The sequence below is a fragment of the Corvus hawaiiensis genome, chromosome 21, assembly GCF_020740725.1.
Source record: "Corvus hawaiiensis isolate bCorHaw1 chromosome 21, bCorHaw1.pri.cur, whole genome shotgun sequence".
Lineage (NCBI taxonomy): Eukaryota > Metazoa > Chordata > Aves > Passeriformes > Corvidae > Corvus > Corvus hawaiiensis.
Window position 1 is genome coordinate 9,289,682 of NC_063233.1, and position 24,198 is coordinate 9,313,879.

Sequence of the window (24,198 nt, forward strand, 5' to 3'; positions counted from 1 at the left end):
CAAGAGCAGCAGGTTGTGACAATAAGGAGTTCACATGGGGAGGGTTCCTGTGCTCCAAATAGCATTTGATTTATGTGACTAATAAATGATCTGTATATTTTCCAAGATTGCAATGCAACCAGAGCATGCTAAAGGCAAAGAGACAGCTGCATTTTATTGTTTTGGTTTAAATTAAGGGGTAGAGTTTAAAGATGGGGTTCAGCTTTGCCACTTGCGTGACTGCAAGAATCCACACATCAGTCCTTTGAAAAGGAAAGCTTCCTCTGTCATTTTTCCTGGCTTGGCAAGCATCTAATTACCAGCCCACTTTAAAACATCACCCCAAAAGTCTCATTATTAGAGTCTACAGAGAAGGGAACTCTGAAATCCAACTCCACTGCAACAGATTTGTGACACTAAGACTTATGAAATCAAATCCCCCTGACAGTTGGTGCCACAAAGAGGCAACACTTGCCCCAAACAGCTCATGGCCAGCAGGAAAATGAGATTATGACACTTCCAGCCTTTGCTCCAAAACAACCCAGCCCATTTCTCCTCAGCCTGGGCACTTCCACCCAAAACTCCAAGGAAGAAATGTTGGACAGAGGCTTCCTCAGGAGAAAAATATAAGGAATAAACTACCTTGGGATCTACAAGTGCTCCAGCCTTGATCAGGTATTTCACAGTTTCCAGGTGGTTGTTTTCTGCTGCTTCCATCAGTGGGGTCCTCTGGTCCTCGGAGCAGGTGTCAATGTTAGCACCAGCCTGTTGGGAGGCCAAAGACAAGGCCAATTAGCACAGGAAGGATGTGGGAGTAGAGATTTAATAACAAGACTTTTTCCTGAAATTTAGCCATATTAAGCAGGGGAAAAAAGAATAAAAAGGGAGAAATAAAACCAGGAAAGAAGGCAGTGCAACCCCACCTGCTCTGGAAACAGCACACGCTGCCTGCCCCCTCTCCTGCCTTCCCCAGCCAGGAAGGAACTGTAAGGAAGCCAACAGCTGGTATTAAATAACTCCTGTTATTAATAGATTTTGTACTCCTACTTTCTAGATATTGTTTGTGTAACAATTTGGAAGAATCAGCCTCCTCCTTCTTGCAGCAGCTTTGTTTTCCCTGGTCTATCATTTAGACTAAAACAACCAGCTCTTCTCAATGTCACAAGCAGTAGGAACAACTTGCTGATTGCAACAGAAGCAGGAGCTGTAAAAAACATCCTGGGGATTGGCTAAATATTCCTGTGGAAGGCAATGGCACCATTTCCACAGAGGTCTCTGAGGAGATGTTCACTTCAACCCAGAGTGCCTTCAACCAAAACCTCACTCTTTTCCAACCCGTGGCTCTGTCAGGTTATCCTGCCTGCTTTAACCCTTGGGCTGAGCTCAGGAACCACCCAAAACTCAGACCCAGAAGGTCTCAGGCACACAGCTCTTGGCAGGTGTGTGTGTGTGTGTGTGTGTGTGAGGCTCAGACCTGTTCACAGCAGCTGACTCAGGTTCACCTGGCACAAGGAGTTGCTTTCAGGTGCCTCCCACTGAATTCCTTTGTTTTGATTCTTTTGCACAGCCAGAGCTATTTGAAGCAGAGGAGAGGCATTTCACGTGGAACAGGCTGGGGCCATGCCCAGCCAAACACTGGCTGGTGCAGAAGCCAGACATCAGGGAGAGACAAGATGAAGCACTCTGGAAACAAACCAACCCTACTGATAATTAAATTGTTTGTAGTATCTCACAAGTTTTGCTCCTTTTCCTCATTCCACTGTCTTCACATGCAGTAATCTCAGTGAGAGCAGCCATTGCTGCCTTCAAACAGCACTTGAAAGCCTCCAGCTCCGGGTGCTGAAATGCATCCTCCCAGCAGGATCATTTCCAAGGGTCAGTCACTGCTGCCTTCTCAACAGCCCTTTAAGGTTTCCCAATCCCCCAGGGTAAACAAAACACTTCCAGTCACTCCAGAGCAGGTACACCAGTACAAAGAAGAAAAACTGTAACTTTTTTTAATCCTTCTTTTTCTTCTTCACATCGTTTCGGAGAAGGCTCAACAACATCTCTACAGCTTTGACCATCTTCCCTCAGTCAGAATCCATATCCCAGACAAGAAACCAAACTTACACCATCCCTTCACTCCTTTCCACAGGTGAGACATTCACACTGCAGAGGAAAATCCTGCTGGAGTTCCTCAGGTTTTGACAGAAGGGAAGGCAGGGCCTGGCAGCTGCCAGGCTCCAGAGCCTCACTGCCCTCGTCACAAAGAGCAGCCTGGCTTGGAGGTCAAAACAAAGAGCTTGGAGATCCCCTGCAGCCTGGCAGCACACCTGGCAGTGCAGCAGGCTGTGCTGGCACATCTGGCAGCACCCAGCTCTGGCTGTGCTGAGGCACAGATCCCCACCTGCCCCACAGTGCCCTGCATCCAGTCTTCCCCTGCTCCTTGCCTGGAGAACAGCCCAGAAGGACGATTTCAGCTGTGTCCTCCAAGCCCTCCCGTTACTCTGCCCCACTCCTCCCTCAGCAAAGCCCTGGCATTGAGGAGGTTTTTTACAGGAGGGATTTTCCACTGCTGATTCCATGTGGGACAGACCAAAGCCCACAGCAAATGGCTCGTACAGAGGACTGGAGTGCAGACAGACCTGAATGAGCATATGGCAGATGTCCACGTGGCCAGACTCGGCGGCAGCATGGAGAGGGGTTCTCTTACTCTGATGCTCCATTTTAAAATTAGGGTCAATTCCATCCACTGCAAAACAGAGCAGAGACACTTTCAACCACAATTCAGAGATTGAAGTGTAACAGGAGAATCATGCCTCAGCCACAGGCTTTTAAAGGATGGGTTCCCAGCCCGTCCTCAGCCCTGCTCACGTCTCAGTGCACATTTCACCAGAAAGCTCCCAGGGCAGTCCCCTGAACATTCAATATGCAACAGCCCTCAAACCCAGGGCTTAGAAACACCATGGAATTCAATACTTTTTTAAGGTATTGCTACCTCTCCAAATCCACGTCCCTCAGATTCTCAAAAACAACAAACAGCACACGAGGATAAAAAGAAAAAAAAATCACTGCTAGGTTTAAAGCAACCCAGAAATTAGGAACAGCAAAGGGTTGGCACCACCTGGCCTCTGTCCCACCACTGTTAACTGCAATTAATGTCAGTGATCCTTGTTGCACCCCTGCAAAGACAGAGCTGCAGCATGGATGGAATTTGTCCACGCAGGCTCAGGATCTGGGCAGAGATTCTCACAGCTGTGCAGAGACTGACAGATGATGCTGACAGCCAGACAAAGATGTCTGGGCATGATAACACGTTGTGTATGATGAGGCTGTAGTTAAATATCAATGAGTAACATTTCTGTGCTATTGAAGACAGGAACAATGGAGCAAACACTTGCTAGACAAAAAAAAAAAAAAAAAAAAAAGAATGAACTGATAAAGGGCAAGAACAGAAAGCGTCCAAAAATGTACAGCAAAGTACCGGAGAGGAAAGGAAGCATCCTGAGGAAACATCGTGTCCTTCAGAGGGGGAGATTCCTGGGGAATATTGCTTGGTAAAAACAAGCTCAGCAGCTCAAAGGCATCTGGTGACAGGCAGCTCTGTACCCCAAAACAAACCCCATGGACTGAGCTCTTCCTTTTTGCCCTCTTGCTGACGGGTCTTGGCTTAAGCTGACTCCCATCTTTTCCCTCTCTACTGGATTCAAATATGGATCCACTGCATGGAGAGGGGATGGGAAAAACCCCATGGAGGTCATTCTGGGGACACAACCAGCTTGTGTGGATAAACCCACACTCGAATGCAGACACGAGTGGGGAACAGTGCACATTTCCCAGGGAGATGAAGCCCTTTGCAATGACACATCCCTTGCAGGAGTGTCTCTGCTCCAGCTCCACTCTCCGGGGGCAGTGGGAATGTGACGTGATGCCATGCTGGGAAGTGGCCGCTGGCACTGCCTGGCAGGAGCTGGGAGTGCTGCCAGACGGGCCCTGGCGTGGGGAGGAGGCACCTACCCAACATCAGCAGGACCTTCTGCAGCTCCCCTTGCCTGGCAGAGAAGTACAACTGCTTCGGGTGGAACCGCAGCTTCTTGGGCCTGCAGGAGCGGGGAAAAGGTGAATTAATGGAATTAATCCCCAGGGAAAACAACCAGGAATGTCACTCCCCCACGGCCACCCATGGGCGTGACAAAGTCTGGCCTAGGGAGTTCTGGGCTCATCCCTCAGTGTGAGCAGCAGGGGAGAGGGGGTTCTACCCCTCTGTCCCACTCAGGTGAGACCCCACCTGCAGAGCTGCCTCCAAATCTGGGATCCCCAGCACGAGGATGTGGAGCTGCTGGAGTGAATCCAGAGGAGGCCCCGGAGCTGCTCCCAGGGCTGGAGCCCCTCTGCTCTGAAACCAGGCTGGGACAGCTGGAGGTGTTTATCCAGAGAAGAGAAGGCTCCAGGGAGAGCTCAGAGCCCCTTGCAGGGCTTAAAGGGGCTCCAGGAGAGCTGGAGAGGGACTGGGGACAAGGGATGGAGAGACAGGACACAGGGAATGGCTTCAGACTGAAAGAGGGGAAATTTAGGATTAAATATATGAAAGAAATCCTTCCCTGGGAGGGTGGGAAGGCCCCGGCACAGGGTGCCCCTGGATCCCTGGAAGTGTCCAAGGCCAGCTTGGACATTGGGGCTTGGAGCAACCTGGGATAGTGGAAGGTGTCTGTGCCCACAGCAGGGGGTGGAACAAGGTGATCTTTAAGGTCAGTTCTAACCTAAACCTTCTCTGATTCTCTGATACAGCTCCAGAAAAACAAGTCTCCAGAATGAGGTCTTAAAATTTCCAGCTCTAGCCTCAGCCAGCCCTGTTCCAATGAGGACTGGATCTGTTCAGTGCAGCTCAGCAACAAATTCTGGGTCTCACTGCTGTGAACAGGAGCCCCCAGAAGTTACAGCTGCAGCTGAAGAGCCAGTGAAAAACTAAATCCTCCAGAGTAATCAATAAGACATTTAGAGCTGTAACAGTTCTCCCAAATCTGTTGGGGATGACTAATGAGCAAAGTGAACAATAAAAGCTCTGAGCTGGACCAAAATCCAGAGAAGCTAAATCTCATTTTCTCTAGGCTAAGCAACTTTGCTGGGAACTGGAGTGACCCAATGGTTTTTTTTCTTACTTTTCGGAGTCCAGGGCAATCAGGGCACTTTCCAGAGTTTCTTTAACTGGTCCCTGGGTCAAGCTAGTAGTAGGCTTTGGAAAAACTGAAGACCCAGCCATGTCAAACCCTTCGGCAGCCGAACTTTCTGGCTTGTCTTCCTCTGACAACCTCATCCCAGTGCCACTGAAGAGGAAAAATGAGAGACAGCCAAAGCACAACCATTAAAAATACACAACAGTGTCTCTCTTATGCCAAAAAAGGAAAGCAAATGCATTTTAAATACAGATAAGTGTAACTGAAATCAAAACACAAACCAATATATTTTTCGGTAAGAACTTGCCCCAGAAAGGAACTGCACTGCCTTGTGATTACATCTTGATGTGCTCTGTGCTACGGGAGACCCAGGCACGTGGGACAAGACTTAAAGCCACCTAAACAAGGCCAGAAGGGATGGGAAGTCAGAGCACTGTGCAACACAGGGCTGGTTTGATTTGTGCTTTCCTCCTCTCTTTGCACTTGTGCTCACGGGTGCAAGTCAGGAGCTGCAGATGGGAATCTCTGCCACTCAGCAAACCTGGCAACATCAACTAATCCCACTATTATTCCGCTCCTAGCAATAAGAGGAAGGAATGGTTTAACTCCTGAACCCTCCCACCTCCAGAGCCTCTGCCTCAGCTCTGGGGCAGCGAGTGACACAGAACACCCCTGCGGATTCCTGCAGCTGAGCCGGCGCAGGCAGCACTTGGCTCGTCAGGAGGAGCCCAAACATTCAAATCAGAGCCTGGAGGTTTGAGATCCCCCCATGCTCCCGAGCTCACCTCCCCGTCGTGGTGTCGGCCCTGCCCTCCACAGCCGCCGGTTTCTGCTGCTCGTAGCTCAGGGACACCGTGGAGGTCGTGTCAGCCTTGGCTATTGTCACCTCCTTGGCCTTGGAGGCCTCCTCCCCGCAGTGTGGGCAGTAGCTGGTGTCATTCACCTGCGAGGCACAGCTCTTGTGGAAGCGGTGGGAGATGCTGCTCTCAGGCTGACACTCCATGAAAGTGCCCTTAAAAAACCACAGAGAAGGAATTCAGCCCCGGCTCGGGCCGTGCCTCACCCCTTCACACGCTCCATGCCACTCCTCTCACCACCTCTCTCGGCCCCGCTGCGTCCAGTACAGTAAAGCAAGCACTGCCACTTCTTTAGAAGAGAACAAAATCAAGGTAAAGGGGGAAAAACTCACTTGGTTAAGGACTGCAAAGCAAGGTTTTGAATTGTGCTTGGGAAACAGAACAAAGGAGTCCCAATTTCCAGCTCTTCCCTCTAACGCTTGAAGTTCTCGCTTCTGTCTCTAGAAGTGCCAGTGCACTGTAAGGACGCCCCCAAAACCGGAAAAGAAAACTTCAGACCTGTGCTGAGCCAGCATTAAAGCTACCTAAAACACAGCTGTACACAAAGCATTCAAGAATCTGCAAGAATCTGTCACTGACCCCACTGTAACCCAAATTATGTGACTCTTCTGCCTGGACCAGCCTAATTAACCCAACCAAGCTGTCTGCTCATGCAACAAACTGGGCAATTCCTCTTCTAATTATTTTCCTTTTCTAGCAAAGTCCCTGCAACTGCTGTGCAGGACCCCAGAACTCCTTGCCCTGTGGTGTCAGTGCTGCCTGAAGCCCTGCTGTGCTCTGGGCTAGTGATGGGTGGCACAGACAAACACTCCAGGTTCACCTCTGTGCACCAGGACACAGCACTGAGAGATGTGAGAGAGTGCAAGGAAAGGCCAGTCAAACCCCCTCTTCTCCTGAATTCAGTCCTCCCAAGCCATCTAATTAACTCTATTTCAGCTTTGCAAAATGCCTTGAAGGGTTTTGAGGGTTTTATCTTCTAAATGATCTTTGACTCAGCAGGAAAACCCAGGATGGCTCCATTTACTACAATAACGCTTGAGACTACTGCAGCATCTTTCCTTGAGTCATCTCGAAAATACCAGCATCACACAATTAAGCCTCATCATCACTCCGTGAGGCCTCGATTGGTGCCCTTCAGCTTTATCCACAGGGAAAGCAGGACACTGGCCACTAAAGGACTGCACCAAGTCCCTTAAAAGCCTCGGTGGCAGAGGTGGAAGAAGCAGCAGGAGATCACAGAGTGGTTTGGGTTGGAAGGGACCTTAAATCTCATCTGGTTCCACCCCCCTGCCATGGGCAGGGACACCTTTCACTATCCCAGGTTGCTCCAACCTGGCCTCGGACACTTCAGGGATCCAGGGGCAGCCGCAGCTTCTCTGGGCACCCTGTGCCAGGGCCTCACCACCCTCACAGGGAAGAGTTTCTTCCTAATATTTAATCTTCCTAATATCTGATCCAATTGAGATCTCCAACACTGCCTTGGTCCAGTGCCACCACTCAGGATCCCCATCCTGAGGGGACACAGAAGTGGGGGCACAGGTTCATTTACAAACCAAGCTAAGACATTTTTTGATGTGATTGATCTGTACACAGAAAGAAAAACAACAAACCCTTGTTCCAAAGAAATTCCAAAGGCAACACTTCCAGCATGTGAAATCCCTTTGGTAGCACCCCTTGGGGGTCTCCAGGAAGATAAAGCTGATGATTTCAGCTACCCTCGCACACATTCCTATTGAAAACACCTCCTGATGTGCTGTGGAACGAGGTGGGGCTGATGCCAGGAAGTCAGGAAACCCCTTTAGGGACCATCTCCACCTTCAGCTTCCAGCTACTGCAACAGGTACCCCCTTCCCTAGATTGAGAGCACGGACTTACTGCAGTGCAAAAGTATCCACAGCCAGGGCAACACTGGTGTTTCACCATCCTCCCTCTATGGTCCTCACACAGCACCAAAAGCTGGACTTTGTTAGACGGGCGCATCAGTTCATACTTAACCACACTGTTTGTGCATCGGCCCAGCTGGAACAGGAGAAATTAAAGGAAATGAAATTACTGGAGACCACAACACTCCCTGTGCTTGTGCAGAGGAAGATTTTGCACGCTGCCTCGAGGAGGCCTGGCTTTTTCACAGGAATTCAGCTGTGTGCCAGAGAGCATTAGCAGTGCAGCAGGAAGCTGTGAAAGCTGCTCTCAGGAAGGAATGCATCATTTACTAACTAACATGCATGTGCACCCCGAGTCATTTGTTCCTTGCAACAACGACAACAAAATCATAACTGGAAATAGGCAACAGCCAAGCAGCAGAAGGGGCAGTCCCAGGGGCCTGACTCACACAACACACACTCTCCTCTTGCCAGGAAGAGCGGGTGTCAGTGACCAAGAGAACGAGACCGTACGCACTAAATCTTGTTACTGCTCAGAAGTCGGAGTCACAGCAAGATAAAGGGAAAAATAATTGCTCCTCATTGCCAGAGAAGTTATCGTCTGTGCTGGTTCCAGCACTGGCCTCTGCCCAGACCACAGGGATGAAGAGCCAGGCTTTCATGAGAGCTCAGCTGAAGTCGTGTTTGGAGCAGGTTTTCCAAAGGATTTCACCAATCTACAGCTCTGGGCTTAAAAATCAGAGAATCACAGAATCATGGAATGGTTTGGGTTGGAGGGACCTTAAAGCTCATCCAGTGCCACCCCTGTCATGGACAGGGACACCTCCCACTGTCCCAGGCTGCTCCAAGCCCCAGTGTCCAGCCTGGTCTTGGACACTTCCAGGGATCCAGGGGCAGCCACAGCTGCTCTGGGCACCCTGTGCCAGGGCCTGCCCACCCTCCCAGGGAACAATTCCTTCCCAATATCCAATCTTCACCTGCCCTCCTACAGCTTAAAGCCATCCCCCTTCTCCTATCACTCCAGGCCTTCTTGTGCCCCACCTTGTCCTGCTACTGGCAGCAGGTTCCATCATTGGGGTTCCCTGTTCCCAGCCAGTGTTCCTTGCTCTGCTGCACAGAGGGATCAGCACCTCCTGCAGCCACCACACTGTCCCAGCCCAGCTGTCACCTGCCAGCACGACACAGCGCTCTCTGCATCCTGTTTCAAGCTCCCCTTGATAATAATCCTGCTTTACCCAAATACCTGGCAAAGGAGATTTATAAACTAGGAATATGAAAGTGAGAGGCTGCTCCAAGGAAATGTCCCTTGCAGGGAAGGTGCAGAGTTTATTGTCCTCATGACAGGGTCAGTCAGGGGCTCAGTGCCACAGACTGTCCCTCTGCTCCAGCCAAGGATTTGCTGCTTTTTCTCAACAAAACTAAACTTTCTCTCTAATTTTTTTTAATTCCACTCCTGCAGAAACAACACCCCTGTGGGAAAACAGAATGGATATTAACCTAGGCTCACCATTCACCCCAGCATCTCCAACTCAGCTTTCCCAAATTCCAGCTGCAAAGCCTTCCTGTGGCTGGGACACCTTGGCCAGACTGATCCCTGTCACCACCCCGACCCCGGGGGCTGCAGGGGTGGCACGAGGGGACCATGGATCTTTTCCTGAGGAGGGATTTTACTGAACTGAGGAAATGCCATTAACAAGTGGAAAGCTGCGCCACCCATGTGAGGAAGACCCTGCACTACTATGCCACACTTTATTATTTGTTAGAAACTCTAAGAAAAGTTCAACATGATTAATTGCTGTTTTCCAACCATTAAAGAGTGCAGCAGGGTGCTCATAGCTATTTATAACACTCTCCAAGGACATGACAGTCTGGAGAAGCCACTGTTCACACATAAAATATTCCTATAACATCTCTGAGTCACTTATCCCATTATTAAAAAGAATCTAACATAAAGCATGGCCTTTGCTATTCCTCCCTGTGATTTATCCAGGGACAGAACTGTCAACCCACCGCAGCCAGGAGCAGGAATGCTTTCCCACACCTTGTGTTTGTTCAGAAACCCTGGGGTCCCCCCTCTCTCTGGACAGAGATGTCTCCCAGGACATTTTCTCTTTGATGAATCAATTTTGCCATTCTTTGGAAATTCCTCTCTCCAGCACACACTAACAGAGTGGTCTAACATACTAATAGAGCTGGTCTACAAACCTGATTATCCCTTTGTCTCTCCATCCTCCCTTCTCCTGGGATCCTAGAGGAGAACTAGGGATGTTCTCACTCCTTGTGCCACCACCAGTGAGTGTGAGAGAGCTGCAGAGAGGCTGAAGCTGAAAAGAAACCCCAGCGCCTCCCAGTAAAAGGAGAATCCATCAAGTGCATCCCTGCCCTGCAGTTCTCACTTCCCACATTTTGGAATGGAGTCACTTCTGCCACTTCCTTCCACACTTCTGGAACCAGCAGAGCCAAACCAGCCCAGCTGTGAGCGACCCAAAGGCATAGAGTGCAACCCCTGTCAGGCAGTCAGACCTGGGGCTGCAGAGCTGCCAGGACATGGAAGCTTTGGGAGAGAACGAGAGGAGGAGAGAGGAAGGCTGGGGCAGCAGAGGCCATGCCAAGCTCCTGAAACTCAACACCTGGCCACAGAAAGGTTTGCAGCAGTTCCTTCGTGGTCAAGGCAAACCAGCTCCAATCCTTGACTGGATTTGCTCCCTCTGATGCAGGTTCATGTATTTTAGCTCACTTGGCCTCAAGCGTGAATGTTACACCAACCAGATCCAGCCACACAGGCCAGGACAAGCCAGAGAGACCCACCCAGAGCCTCTCCCAGCGCAGACACAGCACCCACTCCCTTCCCAGTGGCCTCACCCCGGCGCTGAGACAGGCACAGAGTGCTGGAGCCCTCAGCTGAGTGAGGGGGACCCTGGCCCTGCCATTCTTCACACCAGAGGGTCCCAGTCTAGCAGGCCCAGAGCCCCTGTGTGACCCCACACGTGCTCCTGGCACAGCTTTTCACTCTTTATGGCCTTGTCCTCGGCAGGAAAGGCTGTGGGAAGCTAAAGGACAGGCTCCTACCTCGTTATCCACACTCTCCGTGGCCATGCACTGGTTGTTGGCTAACGTGGTGATCTCTCTGCTTTTGGGGGTTTCCATTCGACAGCTACACAGGGGCACTTCCTGGAGACCATCCACTTCCATTGCTTCAGGGCCATTGGAGAGACCTGGGGCACACGAAACCAGGGAATCAACTCAAATCCTCTTCCAAAAGAAAGGATTCTGTCCATCCACACCAGCCATGTCCTGTGACTTCTTCCCATTCCATGTCCTGAAATGCTCTCAAGGCTTTAGCCCTGTAAAAGAGACCCTTGAACACCAGCTGGAGTTTGCAAAAGCCTCCTGTGCTTCTCCAAGTCCAGCCACACTCAGCTGACTGTGCTGAAATCAAAAGTGGTAAGTTAAGATCAGTTTAGTCTGAGAAAACCTCAGGAAGGCAAAGCAGTGAGGTGCAGGTTTTTATCAGCCTCTCTCTCCTCCCCACAACACTGGGCTCCGGCACCAGGAAATCTGTAGGAAACCACCCGGAGGTGGAAATTTGAATAGGCAGTGTGGAGTGATAAATAGAGATGATCAGGAAAGCACAAACTCCTGTTCCCAAAGGCTGATTACACAGATGGGAAAACAAAATTCCTGGGACTGTTTGGTCTCAGCCAACCAAGAATTATTTATTTTGGAAAGAGAACAAACCAGGGAAAAGGAAGCAGCAAGATGCTCCCATGTTCTTGCCTTTTCCTCATCTCTTTTGCTCAGATGTTGAACATTTACAAACCTGTGAAAAGGTGGATGAGGGCTTTTGAGGGGGGTCACTGTGGGAATATTCCTGCGGTTCCTCTGGATTGAAATCAACCACTGGGTTACCCAAGGCTGCAAAACACTGGCCTAGTGACAAAGGGGTTGATTCCAGCCCTACCCTCCTCTTCCAGTCCTGCCCCAAACTCTCTCTTTGCAATGTTTACAGCACAGAAGCCTTTGGGTTTTGGGCTGGTTCACCCTGAAGCATCCCAAGCTTTCCCTACCCGCTGCTACGGGATTGACTCACACTGAGAAGGAAGCTCGCTGCTGTTTTTTAAGCTTTTGAATGGAGAGTTATCTTGCTGTGAGGTTTTGCAGATTTAACTTCATCCCTGGGGGAGATTCCTCTTCAGCTGCCCTGGCAATGGCAGCCTTCCCCCAGAGCACCCTGCCCATGGCTCTGACTCCACCAGCCCAGCACAAGCCCTTTTCATCCCAACAGGAATTCCTTTACGGAATCACAGAATCACAGAAATTCACAGAATTTGGCCAACGAGTTGCAAGCCCAAGCCTAGCAAAGGGATATCTCAAGACACACAAGCCCAGGAAAAGTCCTTGCCGTTTTCATGTAAAATCCTGTCAAGATCTTAAAGGTTTAAGAGTTTTCTCTGGGAGCACAAATCACAAAGCTCATTGCTCGCCTTCCGAGCTGTCACTTCCCTAATCTGTTTGACATCCACAGGCTCTGGTGAAAGCATCCCTCGTCCCTCCTGACCCTCCCTTGGTGGGGAAGGCTCCCACCCTCTCTTTGATGTGGCTCTATCAAAGGAGCCACACAACCTTTGAGGGAGCAGCGGGGACAGACGGGCGGATCCAGCCAGGGGATGCTGGATCAGCACTGAGAGCAGCAGCTGGGGCTGAGCACCCAGGGCCCAGCTCCAGTCCCTGCTCTTCCCAGGGCTGAACAAGACATTCCTGAGGCGGCAGCGATTTTGGGGGGGTATTTCAGGGAGTGGAGGGGAGCTGCTGAGTGGGACAGGGGGACTGGGGCAGTGCCTTGGACCCTTGGTGAGTGCATTCCCAAGGTAATGTGCCCCACTGGAACTGGGATCCCTTCTGCACCCTCATTCCATCCCAGCACTATCCCTATCCTCATCCACATCCCCAGCCTCATCCCCATCCCAAATCCATCCCCATTTCTATCCCTGCCCTATCCCAGCCCCACCCTACATTCATCCTCAACCCAAGCCCAGCCCCATTCCCATCTCCTCTTCATCCTCAGCCCCATTCCCATCCCTACTCCAGACCTATCCCTATCATTACCCCAGCCAATGCCATCCCCACCATCGTCCTCATCCCCATCCCAGCCACATTCCTATCCTCATCCTCATCCCCAATGTAGCCCCAGCCCCTATCTGTCCTCATCCCTATCCCTATCATCATCCCAATCCCTATCCCAACTCCATCCCTATCCTCACTCTCATCCCTATCCCAGCCCCACCATCCCTATCCCAGCTCCAGCCCTATCCTCACCCTCTCCCCATCCCTAATCCCCATCCCTCTCCCCATCCCTATCCCAATCCCACCCCACTCCCGTTGCTCTGCGAGCTCTGTGGCCGCCAGGGGGCAGCCGGGGCCCCGCACGGCACCGCCCGCCGAACAAAGGGACCCCAAAGCCGACTCCAAACCCAAACCCGACCCCAAACACAGTCCTGACCTCAAACCAGGCCCCAAACTCAAATTCAAGCCAGACCCCAAACCCAGCCCTGACCCAAACCCAGCCCCAACCCCGACCCCAAACCCAAACCCAGACACAAAACCAGCCCTTACCACAACCCCAGCCCCAACCCCAAATCTAGACCCAGCCCCAGCCTCAACCCCAGCCCCAGCACTCACCTCCTGCTGGCGAGGAGAGGATCCCCTTCACCCGGAGATCCAGGGAATCCAGGGACACCTCCATGTACTCCATGCTGTTCTCCTGGCCGGGGCCCTCCCTGCTGCCCAGCGAGGGTTTATAGGCTTCAGCACCTGGATGGGAACAGGGGATTTACACAGAGCCCACAGTAAACCCACCCCGAGGCTGTGAGGCCGTGCCTCAGGCCCGGGCTGTGGGGGCTCCCTGTAGGAGTGCAGAGCACAGGGAATGAGCCAACACATCTGGGCACACAGGGCATGGCTGGGCACTGGTCTGGCCACACTGAGCTTCCACCTGCCCCCAGGCAGGGAACGACAAGAAAAGGGAATAAATGAGCCGAGCTCTGCCTCTGCAAGGGCACAGGGAAGGGCAGAAGCAGGGCTTGAGCATCCACCTGCTGCGCAGGGCTCAGGTACAGGCCAGCCATGCAGAGCCACCTCGGGAGGAGGATGAGACAGGTGACACCCAGCTTCAAGGGAGGGGAAACACATAAAAGCCAAGTTCTGGCTCTATGTGAACCGAGCTGCTGCTGGGAAGAGATTCTGGGGGACCCCTCAGAGCCTGAGAGGGAATTTTCAGTCTCTTCACACTCCCTTGGCTTCGCTTTCTCTCCTGGTTTGTTTCTCCCAGTCCAGCTTGGCCAAGAGGGTTTGGTCACTCTCTAAGACCAGCTCCCAGCTTTACTGGGGGCAGAGAACCAGCCTGCATGTGAAATGCAGAATGAGGTATCTGCAGTGACAGGGACCAAGGGTCCCTACAGCCATTGGGAGGAAGAGGAGCAATCCAGGTGTCTGACAGAGCCCAGGCACAGAGCAGGGGCTGGAACGATCAATTCACTCAAAAGTCCCAAAAAGCTGCTGACACAAAAATGACCTTTTTACATGGAATTAGTGAGCCCAGAAAGATAAAAATAAACCCTTTAGTGGCAGTGGATGTATGAAACCTTAGCAATGAGGCTGGAGGCACAGCTGCACTATCCACTTCATCTCTCCCATGCTGTTATCTTTCCCAAAGAAGCATCATCACATCCAGCCTGCACTCCTGGCTCTCCTCACCTCTCAGCTTCCAACAGAGCTCACTGAAACCTTCTTTGGTGTCAGGTGGCTCAGCACAAACAAGAGTGACCCCCTGAACAGCACCCACACTTGAGATGGGCCCGAGGCAGCTCCTCCCAGACACTGTGGTGCTTCCAGAAGAAGCAAAGCCAAGCTTGCACATCCCATTCAGCTGCACAAACATCCACACAAAAGCAATGGAGCACCATTCCAGGGTGGTTCTTTCATCTCCTTCTTCATCTAAACATGTTCCCCTGAGCTCATGGGACAGGAGTCCACATGGACATGGGTCACAGAAGCACAGCCTGGTTTGGGTTGGAGGGAACTTTAAAGATCATCTCATTCCAACCCCCTGCCATGGGCAGGGACACATCCCACTATCCCAGGTGGCTCCAAGCCCTGTCCAGCCTGGCCTTGGACACTGCCAGGGATCCAGGGGCAGCCACAGCTTCTCTGGGCACCCTGTGCCAGGGCCTCACCTCCCTCAAAGGGAACAATTTCTCCTGTATTTCTAACCTCAATTTCCCCCTTTTAGTCTGAAGCCATTCATTCCCCCTTGTCCTGTCACTATCTACCCATATAAAATTCCTCTTCCTCCTCTCTGTAAGCCCCATGAGGCCTTTTTTTGGATACTCTAAAATAAAGGGATTTCATGAATAAAGTAAAATTCCTCCAGCATGCCAAGGACAAAGCCACGTGTTCTGCTGTTGAAGTGACACCAGCAGGTCCTGCCAGTGAGAGGCAAGTTCACAGCCCAACCTCGGGAAGGAAGAGTGAGCCCTGCACCTGGAAGGTTCATTGGGGTGGAATTAAGGCACAAAACCCCATTAATTACCTAGCACACCACCTTGTTTCTTTTTATTCCTCCGCCTCCTCTTGCGGGTGGGTTTCAGCCATGGACTGTCCGTCTTCCCTTTCCTCTTCAGCAGCTTCTTCTTGACACTGGACTCGGAGCTCTGAAGGACCAGAGAGGCCACGTGCACATCAGGCATGGTGGCACCAGGGTCTCTCTGTGGAACAGCCCTCACCCAGCTCGAGTTGTGTGAGAAGGACCAGGGGTTTGAAACCAAGGGGTGCTAAGAGGCCTTTATAGCACTGAAAAGGAAACTCAGGCACACGTGTGGGTGGATTTCCTGTCAGTTCAGCAGGGCAGGCTGCACTTTCTCTTCCATGGAGGCCCTCACACCACACTCATGAGCAGCACTGCAAGTGGGCAGGCGCACACACACACTCCCAGCTTCTCCCAAAAAAAAAATTGTAGAATCACAGAATCGCAGAATATCCTGAGCTGGAAGGGACCCACAAAGATCACCAAATCCAACTCCTGGTCCTGCACAAACACTCCACCCTGTGCCTCAGAGTGTTGTCCCAATGCTTCTTGAACTCTGGCAGTGGGGTTTTCAAACTAAAATGTTCATATTTCTCCACAAAAAAAAAGGTTCTGCATTTGAAGAGCCGCCTGTGAGGGTTGGGGTGGACCCAGGGGAACTGAACTCTAGAGCAGCAGAGCAGCCCCCTCCCTGAGCCAGGCACAGGGCAGCACAGACCAATCATGCAGCAAGTATTCAGCCACATGTATGAATCTCAACAGACTTCGGGGCTTGGTTTAAAAAAAATCAGTTGTGTGGGGCGGGGTTTCAAAGTCAACAGCAGAACGGGAATCAGGCACCCCAACCCTGCCAGGGTTCAATGCATCAATCATAAAATTCATGTTCAGACTGAAACTGTCGGCTCCTGATGCTTATCCAGCTGCCAGCAAAGGCTTGGAAAAACCTTCTGGTACCACTACAAGCAGCTGGATCAGGCCCTACCTCCACAGGCAGCTGTGCAGGGCCCTGCTCTCCCCGTGAGGGAACACGTGGAGCTGAGCCCTGGCTCTCTGGGGTGTCTGTGCTGCCCCAAAATCCCTGAGTGTGGGCTCAGCACGTGGCTTTACCCCAGCTGCATCACTCTGCTCGTGGGGGAGAGGTTTGTGTGTGAGCCAGTCCTGTCTGGGAGCTGAGTGACTCAGCAGAGCTCAAACACTGTCCAAGATGTGGAGATCTCAGCTGCAGTTGGGATGCGAGTCCCAGCCCAACCCTTGGTGTGGGCTCACACGACAGACTGGCCTCAGGTACCCAAAAAAGGGACAGGCTGCACAGCCCCTGCTCCTCCCAGGCTGCTGGAGTGTCAGAGCACAGGGAGCAAGACCCTAAAGAGCTTCAGTGATTCACTTGATGTGTTTTGTGTGTATGATTCTACCTTCAGCTCAAAACACCAAGAAAATGAAGTCAAGAATTTTCTCAAGGTGACTGAAGAGTTGGGGTGCCTTAAACTTGAGAGGCTGTGGAAAAGGAGCACAGTTTTTAAGGAAAGGGGAGGGTGGAGGACAGAGATAATCAACAAACAATTTAAATTAAAAAAACCCATCAGGTTCTCTTCACCAACCATCTAAAAATAAAAAGTAGAAATCCCCAGCAGCTGCTGACAGGCTTGACCTGGTGCTGTACAACCAAGGTCCCAGGGAGAGTGTGTGTCTGTCTGTCTGTCTGTCTGTGGGGTGTTTGTCTCCCTGGTAAGAGCTGCTCATCAGGATCAGCGAATTTAGGCTGGGCCAATGGGTTTGGGAACAACCCCACCCCAGCAGACCTTCAGGTTGGTAAGGAAGCTTTGCACCTGCCAACTGTGCATTGGAGGAACTCAAGCACCCTTCAACACCTCTGCTAACATTCAAATGATTAAAAGCAGTCAACACCTTGTTGAAAACAACAAAAGCCCATTAGTTAGCATCAGAAAGCAATTAATTGTGCCACGGATCAGGGTTAAGCACCTTGTGGAAAACAATACTCCGTGTGTGGGTGGTTTCAGAGAATGAGTTTTGTCAAGGAGGATTGAAACTGCAGCGCTTTGCCTTTGCTCTCTCTCTCTCTTTCTGGCAGCGGTGCAAAGGGGAAAAATTATTATCAACAGGCCACGGAACACATTTAGCAGCCCAGCTTACCAAGTCAGACTCGTCTCCATCCTCTTCCTCCTCCCCAGATTCTACAGACTCTTGTTCTTCCTCAGACTCGCCATCATCGATCTGCAGCCACCATTTGCCCGAGAACAGAAGGAGTCAATCAGGTCGGGAGTCCCAAAACAGAGCATCCCCCCCTGCCCCATCCTGTTGAGCCCCACACCCATCAGAGCATCCCCCCAGCCCCCAGCCTCAGCCTGCACATGCACAAACAGGGCAGAAGCTCCAAGGCTGCACCTCAACACATTCCAATCATGTCAAGGAAAATCCATGGGGATGGTAGAGGGAGAAAAAAAAAAAATTCTACTCCAGAATAAAGTTTCCCAACCAAATTTCAACTTCCTTGATAATCCCAAACCAGCATCATGACTGTATAACGTATCAAAATTTTGGGAAAAACCCTAACTAAATTATTTTAGTGCTTTCCCAAGCAAGATTGGGAAGATGTCTCCTGTTGGTTCAGTGAACCCCAGAACCACACGAGGTGGGGGTTCTGCAGAGTGGATCACAGACCTGTGTAGGGAAGACCCTCACAGGTGCAATGGGAAGCAGGAAATGGTCACCAAAGAGCCTCTCTACCTATGCTGATCCTTCTGTCATCTTGCAGAGGAAAAAACCTAGAAATTAGTTCCATCCATGGCCCTCCTATCCCTGATACCCCAGCAGTGTCCCATCCTGCTCCCCAGGGCATGGGAATCACCTTCCTGGCGTTGTCTGCGTCGGACGCGCTGTCCTTGGAGGTCCTGTTGTCATCCCCAGGGAACACGGCCGCCTGATCTGCTCCGTGATCGTCCTCCTCTTCCAGCTCATCCGAGTCCTCCTCTTCAGAGTCCACATCTATGCTCTCCCCGTTCACGTGAGGGCTGCCATCCCCCAGCTCCTTGTCACTCTGCAAGTCGCCCAAGCACACGAGACGCAAAGACAACATCAATTCCTGGGACAGAGCAGCTGGATCCATCCCAGATCTGCTCTGTGCTGGGAGCTCTACAGCTGGCTCTGTGTCCCTTCATGCGTCACCTCACCCTGTTGGACCTGGGGACCACAAGGAGTCATTCCAGACTGCACAGGGCATGAGGGGAGGAGAACCCCACTCAAACATGGAGGGGCAGCTCCACCAGGGGTGCAGGAAAGCTTCCAGGGAATGGAAAGGGAAGTTATATCACATTGGGATTTTTGTATCACTCCTTGAAATCCTAGCACTGCTCTCCTTGCATTTTAAGACCAAAACTTCAGGGCATGGGTCGCAGCAAAAGCAGAATTTAATCAGGGGTGAGTCCCTGTCAAAACTTCTGTAAGTAACCAAGTGTTTTTCTGTACAGCCTCAAGCAGCAACACAAGACCTTGAGAACCAAAACAAAAAGGGGCACGCTTGAAATCTCTCCAGTTGCCCAGGATTCACATGCCAGAAGGGGAACACTCACTGGAAAAGGTTTGTTTAGGAGCTGGTATGTGAGCAGCCACTCTGAAGCTGTCATTCCCAAAGCAGCAAAGCTGCACAAAGCAGCACATCCCTGCACCTCCACGCGGGTTTGGTGTCTAGAAAAAGGGACATGTGACTGACAACAGACATGTGGAGCGGGCTCAGTGCTGCCCTTACCTTGGCACCCACAGAGGAATGAGTTATGCTCTTAAACATCTCAATCATTGTTCTCTGTTTTAACACTTTGGTCTTTTTCTTGGGAACCAGGCTATAGGTTCCCATTCTCCGTTTTTTCTTCCGAGATACTGCAGCAGCTGGAAGAGAGAAGCAGAAGGAACCCAAAGTTTGCTCAGGAATGAAAAGATGGGATAGAGAGCAGGGGCTGTACTGGAGAGGGATTTTGGACAAAGGCCTGGAATAACAGGACAAGGGGGAATGGCTTCCCACTGAAACAGAGCAGGGCTGGATGAGATATTGGGAAGGAATTGTTCCCTGGGAGGGTGGGCAGGCCCTGGCACAGGGTGCCCAGAGCAGCTGGGGCTGCCCCTGGATCCCTGGCAGTGCCCAAGGCCAGGCTGGACATTGGGGCTTGGAGCAGCCTGGGACAGTGGAAGGTGTCCCTGCATAGGGGTCAGAATGGGATGATCTGAAAGGTCCCTTCCAACCCAAACCTTCTGTGATTCTATGAAATCACACTTGAGGGCACGACCTGAGGAAACCTCCCACTCCAAACATCTATTTACAAGTCAAGCAGAGCAGAAGATTACACACACGGATGTGCAGACACACAAACAGCTTCCTGCCAGGGCTGCACAGCTTCCCAAACTCTGAGTACCCTCTGCACACTCCTTCTGGCCCCTCCATCACCACACAAATCCTTAAATTATCCTGCATTTGGCCATGCTGCTGATGTTGTAGGAGGCTGAATGGAATCCAATTGCTCAAATTGAGACTGCAAGGCCAACAATACAGACTGACAATGGAAGCAATCTGACAATAACTGAAGAACACAAAAGGAAAAGGCACCTTACATTAAGAGCTGTTTGCCACTTAACCTCATTTCACACCTACTGTGGAAGCCTGTTTGATTCCTTTCACTCTTTAGATTGGGTCTTAATTTGTTAAATCTCCCTCTTGGCCTTCTAATCAAAGCAGACATCACAGCTCCCTGCCTGCTGCTGTCTTTGGTGAATGCCCAGCAGAAGGATGCTTGGTGCAGGCTCTTTTAGGAACAGCCAGCTTCAGCACCACTGGTGTTGTTTGCACTTGCACAGCCTGTCCCTTGAAAGCATTTCTTCATCTTCCATGATAATGAAATTTCACCAAAATTTATGAAGAGACCTCTAAAAAAAATTCTGCAAACCAAATTAATTTTATTTATAAGGCTGTAATTCTTGCCAAGCAGCTGTGGTGAGATTCAAAGCCCTTCAGAATTGTTAGAAATCTTCAGAATATCCCAGAGGAAAAAGGGAGTGAAGTGTCCCCTCCAAGGAAAGGTTTTAGCAGAGGCACGAGAGGAGCCTGGCAGAGCACACCTGGGGGATCCTGCATGCCAGGACACAGTGGGGCAGCAAGGACTGCACGGGAAACGCTCCCTTCACTTGGGAGGGGACTTCAGCAGGGGGCTGCAGGGATGTCCCCTGTCCAGCACCCAGAGGGGAGCAGCAGGAGCCTGGGGACACGATTTCTCAGAAGAGACAACTCTGACAGACAAGGGCTGTGGCAGCACAGCAACAGGGAGAGGAACCCTGGAGGGGATTGAGGGGCAAAAAGGTGCTAACAGAGGTTTTAGTCCTTGTTAACCTCCTCATCTCCACAGCCCCACCCACAGGTTTGGGAGGTGGGTGATGCTGAGGATTAAAACATTCCAACCCTTCCCTTTTTACCTGTCTGCGACTTGGTGGTGGCCACATAGCTCTGGTTCTGAGGTAGTGACTGGTGAAGGCCCGGGAGAGAGGGCAACGACAACGGCTTCACAAAGTCCAGCATGTTCTCAAAGTCCTTCTCCTTGGATTCCTTCTGATCTCTGCTGTCTCTCCCATCTTTGGGGTCTTTACTTGCATGCTGGAAAACAAAAGGCAGTCAAATTGAGTTCCTGCGTTGAATAAGTAATTTTTAAAAAATTAGGAAATGAATTTCAATTCCTTTCTCTCGACCATAATCACTTCCATCTGAAGGCAGGACCCCACATTCCCAGCAGAAGCACACAGCCCCTCCTCCAGCACGTCAGGGGGCTTTGCCCAAACACTGCCAGCCTGGCTGAGGTGAGTCCCTCACTGGCTGAAGGCTGTGCTGGTGACAGGTGACCCTGCACAGGTAATGACAAGGAGCAGACCCTGTTTACACAGCTTTGGGTGACTCTGGAAGGGAGGAACCAACGCAACCAATGCACCTGGAACACACCCTGAGTGTGGCTGTCATGCCAAGCAAGCTCAGAACACTCATGGAGAGCTGTTTTGGAGGAGCAGGCAGCAAAGGAAAGGGATCTTTCCTTCTGGACAGCATTTGGCACCATCGAGCCTCAGCAAAGGCTCCCCCCTCTAGCCCAGCACACGACAAACACAGGCAAAGAAGCTCTTTGTGTGACACTGCAGGTGCATCTACAGACACCTGTCCAAGCTGCCCTTAAACCACGTATTCCCACTCCAGCTGTTGCTATTCCAAGCCCCAGACAGGCTCCAAGCTCCTGCTGCAAACTACAGGAATTCTGTAGTTGCTCCTGCAGCCCCTCTCAGGCACCACAGCCTTTCACACCTGCTCTGATCTAAGCTTGAACTCAATACAAAGTCTCATCCTGCACCTCTGGTTATGAAAGAAGGGTTCCTGCAGCTCCACAGACAATCATTTAGGCTGGACAAGACCTTTAAGGTCACCAAGTCCAACCATTAACCCAGCAGTGCCAAGCCCACAACTAAACCACGTCCCTGAGTGCCATTTCTCAGCTTTTGATGTTACTTCAATGTTTTCTCCTCTAATTTAGGAAACAATTCCCTTCCTGAGTGTCTAACTCCATTCTGTGTTCCCTAAAAGCCTCAGAGAGGTCCAGCCTGTATCTGTGTCTCCCTTTTCCATCTGTGTTTATTCTTTAAACAGTCATGGTTTAATGGCGCTTTTACTCCCGTGCCTTTCGTGGCAAGTGTGGCAAAGGGAAGTCAAGGTCAGTGCAAGGCCCCTCAGCCCAGCTCACTGAAACATCTTCCTGTTTCAGCCCAGCAAGGAGGTCCCTGGTGAGTGAAAGGAATGAGGGACTTGTCTTTACAAACAAGCTGTGGGCCTGCTGGAAGATAAAACTAGTACTGAGAGATAAAAGAAACAATGGGAAGGATTCCACTGATAGATGAATGGAAAGAAAGAGATTTGTCTTTACAAATAAACTGTAGATCTGCTGATAAATGAAATTGGATATTGAGAGATGAAAGAAACAATGGGAAGAGCCATAAATTCCATAAGAATTAAAATAAAGGGGGGTTGTACATTAGAAGGGAACCTTAGGTATTAGGCATTTTGGGAAGTCTGCACCTCTCAAGTACCTCAGCCAGTGGGGAAAGAGAGAGGGAAATGCTGCTGGGAAATTGGGATAAAAAGGAGGCTGCGCCCTCCAAAAATCTGAGAGACCCCACGGGAATGCCCCATGGCCTTTCCCTTTATTCGAATAAAGTAACAGGACTCCTCTGTCTCCTTTCTGGACATAAACCTTTGGTGTTGGTGGATTAATTTTCCTGACATGAGCAAAGGAAACACATGGAGGAACCTGAAACAAAGTCACTGCTTGTCCTTCTCTCCCACAGTGTCAACAGCCAGTGGGGTAAAAGCTGCCTCTGCCATGACATTTTACACTGGATTTGTCCTCTGATTTATCCCACAGGTGATCCAGCTGTACAGCAGGCACGTTGGGCAGAGCTGCTCCAGCAAAACAGGAGCACAGGCAGCAGAACACAAGGAAACACTGGGAGAACTGGGATTGTTCAGCCTGGAAAAGTGAAGGCTCTGGGGAGACCTCACTGCGGCCTTCCAGTACCTGAAGGAGCTACAAGAAAGACAGAGACTCTTTACAAGGGCACAGAGTGACAGGACACAGGGAATGGCTTCACACTGAAACAGAGCAGGGCTGGATGGGATATTGGGCAGGAATTGTTCCCTGGGAGGGTGGGCAGGCCCTGGCACAGGGTGCCCAGAGCAGCTGGGGCTGCCCCTGGATCCCTGGCAGTGCCCAAGGCCAGGCTGGACATTGGGGCTGGGAGCAGCCTGGGACAGTGGGAGGTGTCCCTGCCCATGGCAGGGGTGGCACTGGATGAGCTTTAAGGTCCCTTCCAGCCCAAACCATTCCATGATTCCAAGGTTTAAGTGCTGCTCCACTTGCAGGAGAACTCTTCTTACGGGGACCTGTGAAGCAACAGCTGAAAAACCCAAACAGAAAGAGGAATCCAGGCAAAAGCAAGGCTGGAATAAAAAGCAGGAAGCAATAAAAGCACTCAGGTTCAGACAGGCACCCTCAGCCACTGCTCTCAAGCAATGTGACCTTGGGAACAAACTGGGAAGAGGCTGATTCCCCTAATTAGGCTGTGCCACGTGTGTGGTGCTGGCAGAGCCAGGCCAAGCAAAGCTCTAATGATAATCAGAAATGACCCACAGCAAAAGGCCATCAAAGTGCCAATGATTCCTGCATCAAGCCCATAACTTATGGCTCAATTGCCACAGCTTTTCTAAAAAGGGCACCAAGTCTTGGATTAACGATTTCAAAGACGACAAATCCACCACAGCCTTTGATATGTTGTTCCAATGCTTAATTGCTCTCACTGTCAAATAATTAAATGCATCATGCTCTTGCAACTAAATTAAAAAGCCCTGTCTCATCAGAACCTCTCACTCTCAGGAGATACTTATGGACTATGACTAACTGCTGCTTTTTTTTTGAACTTCCTCCTCAATAATTTTAAAAGAATGAGCAAATTAAGTGCCCATAGGATCATCTGCTGGACCTCGGATCACTCCTGAGTCTGCTCCCAGTTGTTCCACCCCTTAAAAAATGCACGTCAGGAGCGCAGGGTACAGTATGCCAAGAATAGTCTCAACAACACTATTTATACCTCTGAAAAGTCCTGAGTTTATAGATCTAAAGGTTAACAGTAACTGTGGGCTACAAATTATTCTGAGA

At 50.8% G+C, this 24,198-nt stretch overlaps 1 protein-coding gene across 12 annotated transcripts in view; it reads right to left on the reverse strand.

The window, feature by feature from the left end:
- Positions 1-24,198, reverse strand: part of EHMT1 (euchromatic histone lysine methyltransferase 1) — a 116,657-nt gene that overhangs the window by 20,926 nt on the left and 71,533 nt on the right. For 10 of the 12 annotated variants that reach the window (XM_048325339.1, XM_048325343.1, XM_048325342.1 and 7 more), the window contains 13 exons: positions 20,930-21,107; positions 19,221-19,357; positions 18,324-18,512; positions 17,609-17,689; positions 15,464-15,584; positions 13,555-13,686; positions 10,945-11,090; positions 7,868-8,011; positions 5,921-6,147; positions 5,121-5,285; positions 3,979-4,061; positions 2,607-2,713; positions 622-744 (listed from right to left, as the gene is read on the reverse strand). In XM_048325339.1, the coding sequence (XP_048181296.1) occupies positions 622-744; positions 2,607-2,713; positions 3,979-4,061; positions 5,121-5,285; positions 5,921-6,147; positions 7,868-8,011; positions 10,945-11,090; positions 13,555-13,686; positions 15,464-15,584; positions 17,609-17,689; positions 18,324-18,512; positions 19,221-19,357; positions 20,930-21,107 (1,833 nt within the window). The remainder of the gene's footprint in view (positions 1-621; positions 745-2,606; positions 2,714-3,978; positions 4,062-5,120; positions 5,286-5,920; positions 6,148-7,867; positions 8,012-10,944; positions 11,091-13,554; positions 13,687-15,463; positions 15,585-17,608; positions 17,690-18,323; positions 18,513-19,220; positions 19,358-20,929; positions 21,108-24,198) is intronic. The other 2 variants (XM_048325346.1, XM_048325347.1) reach the window with 1 other exon arrangement.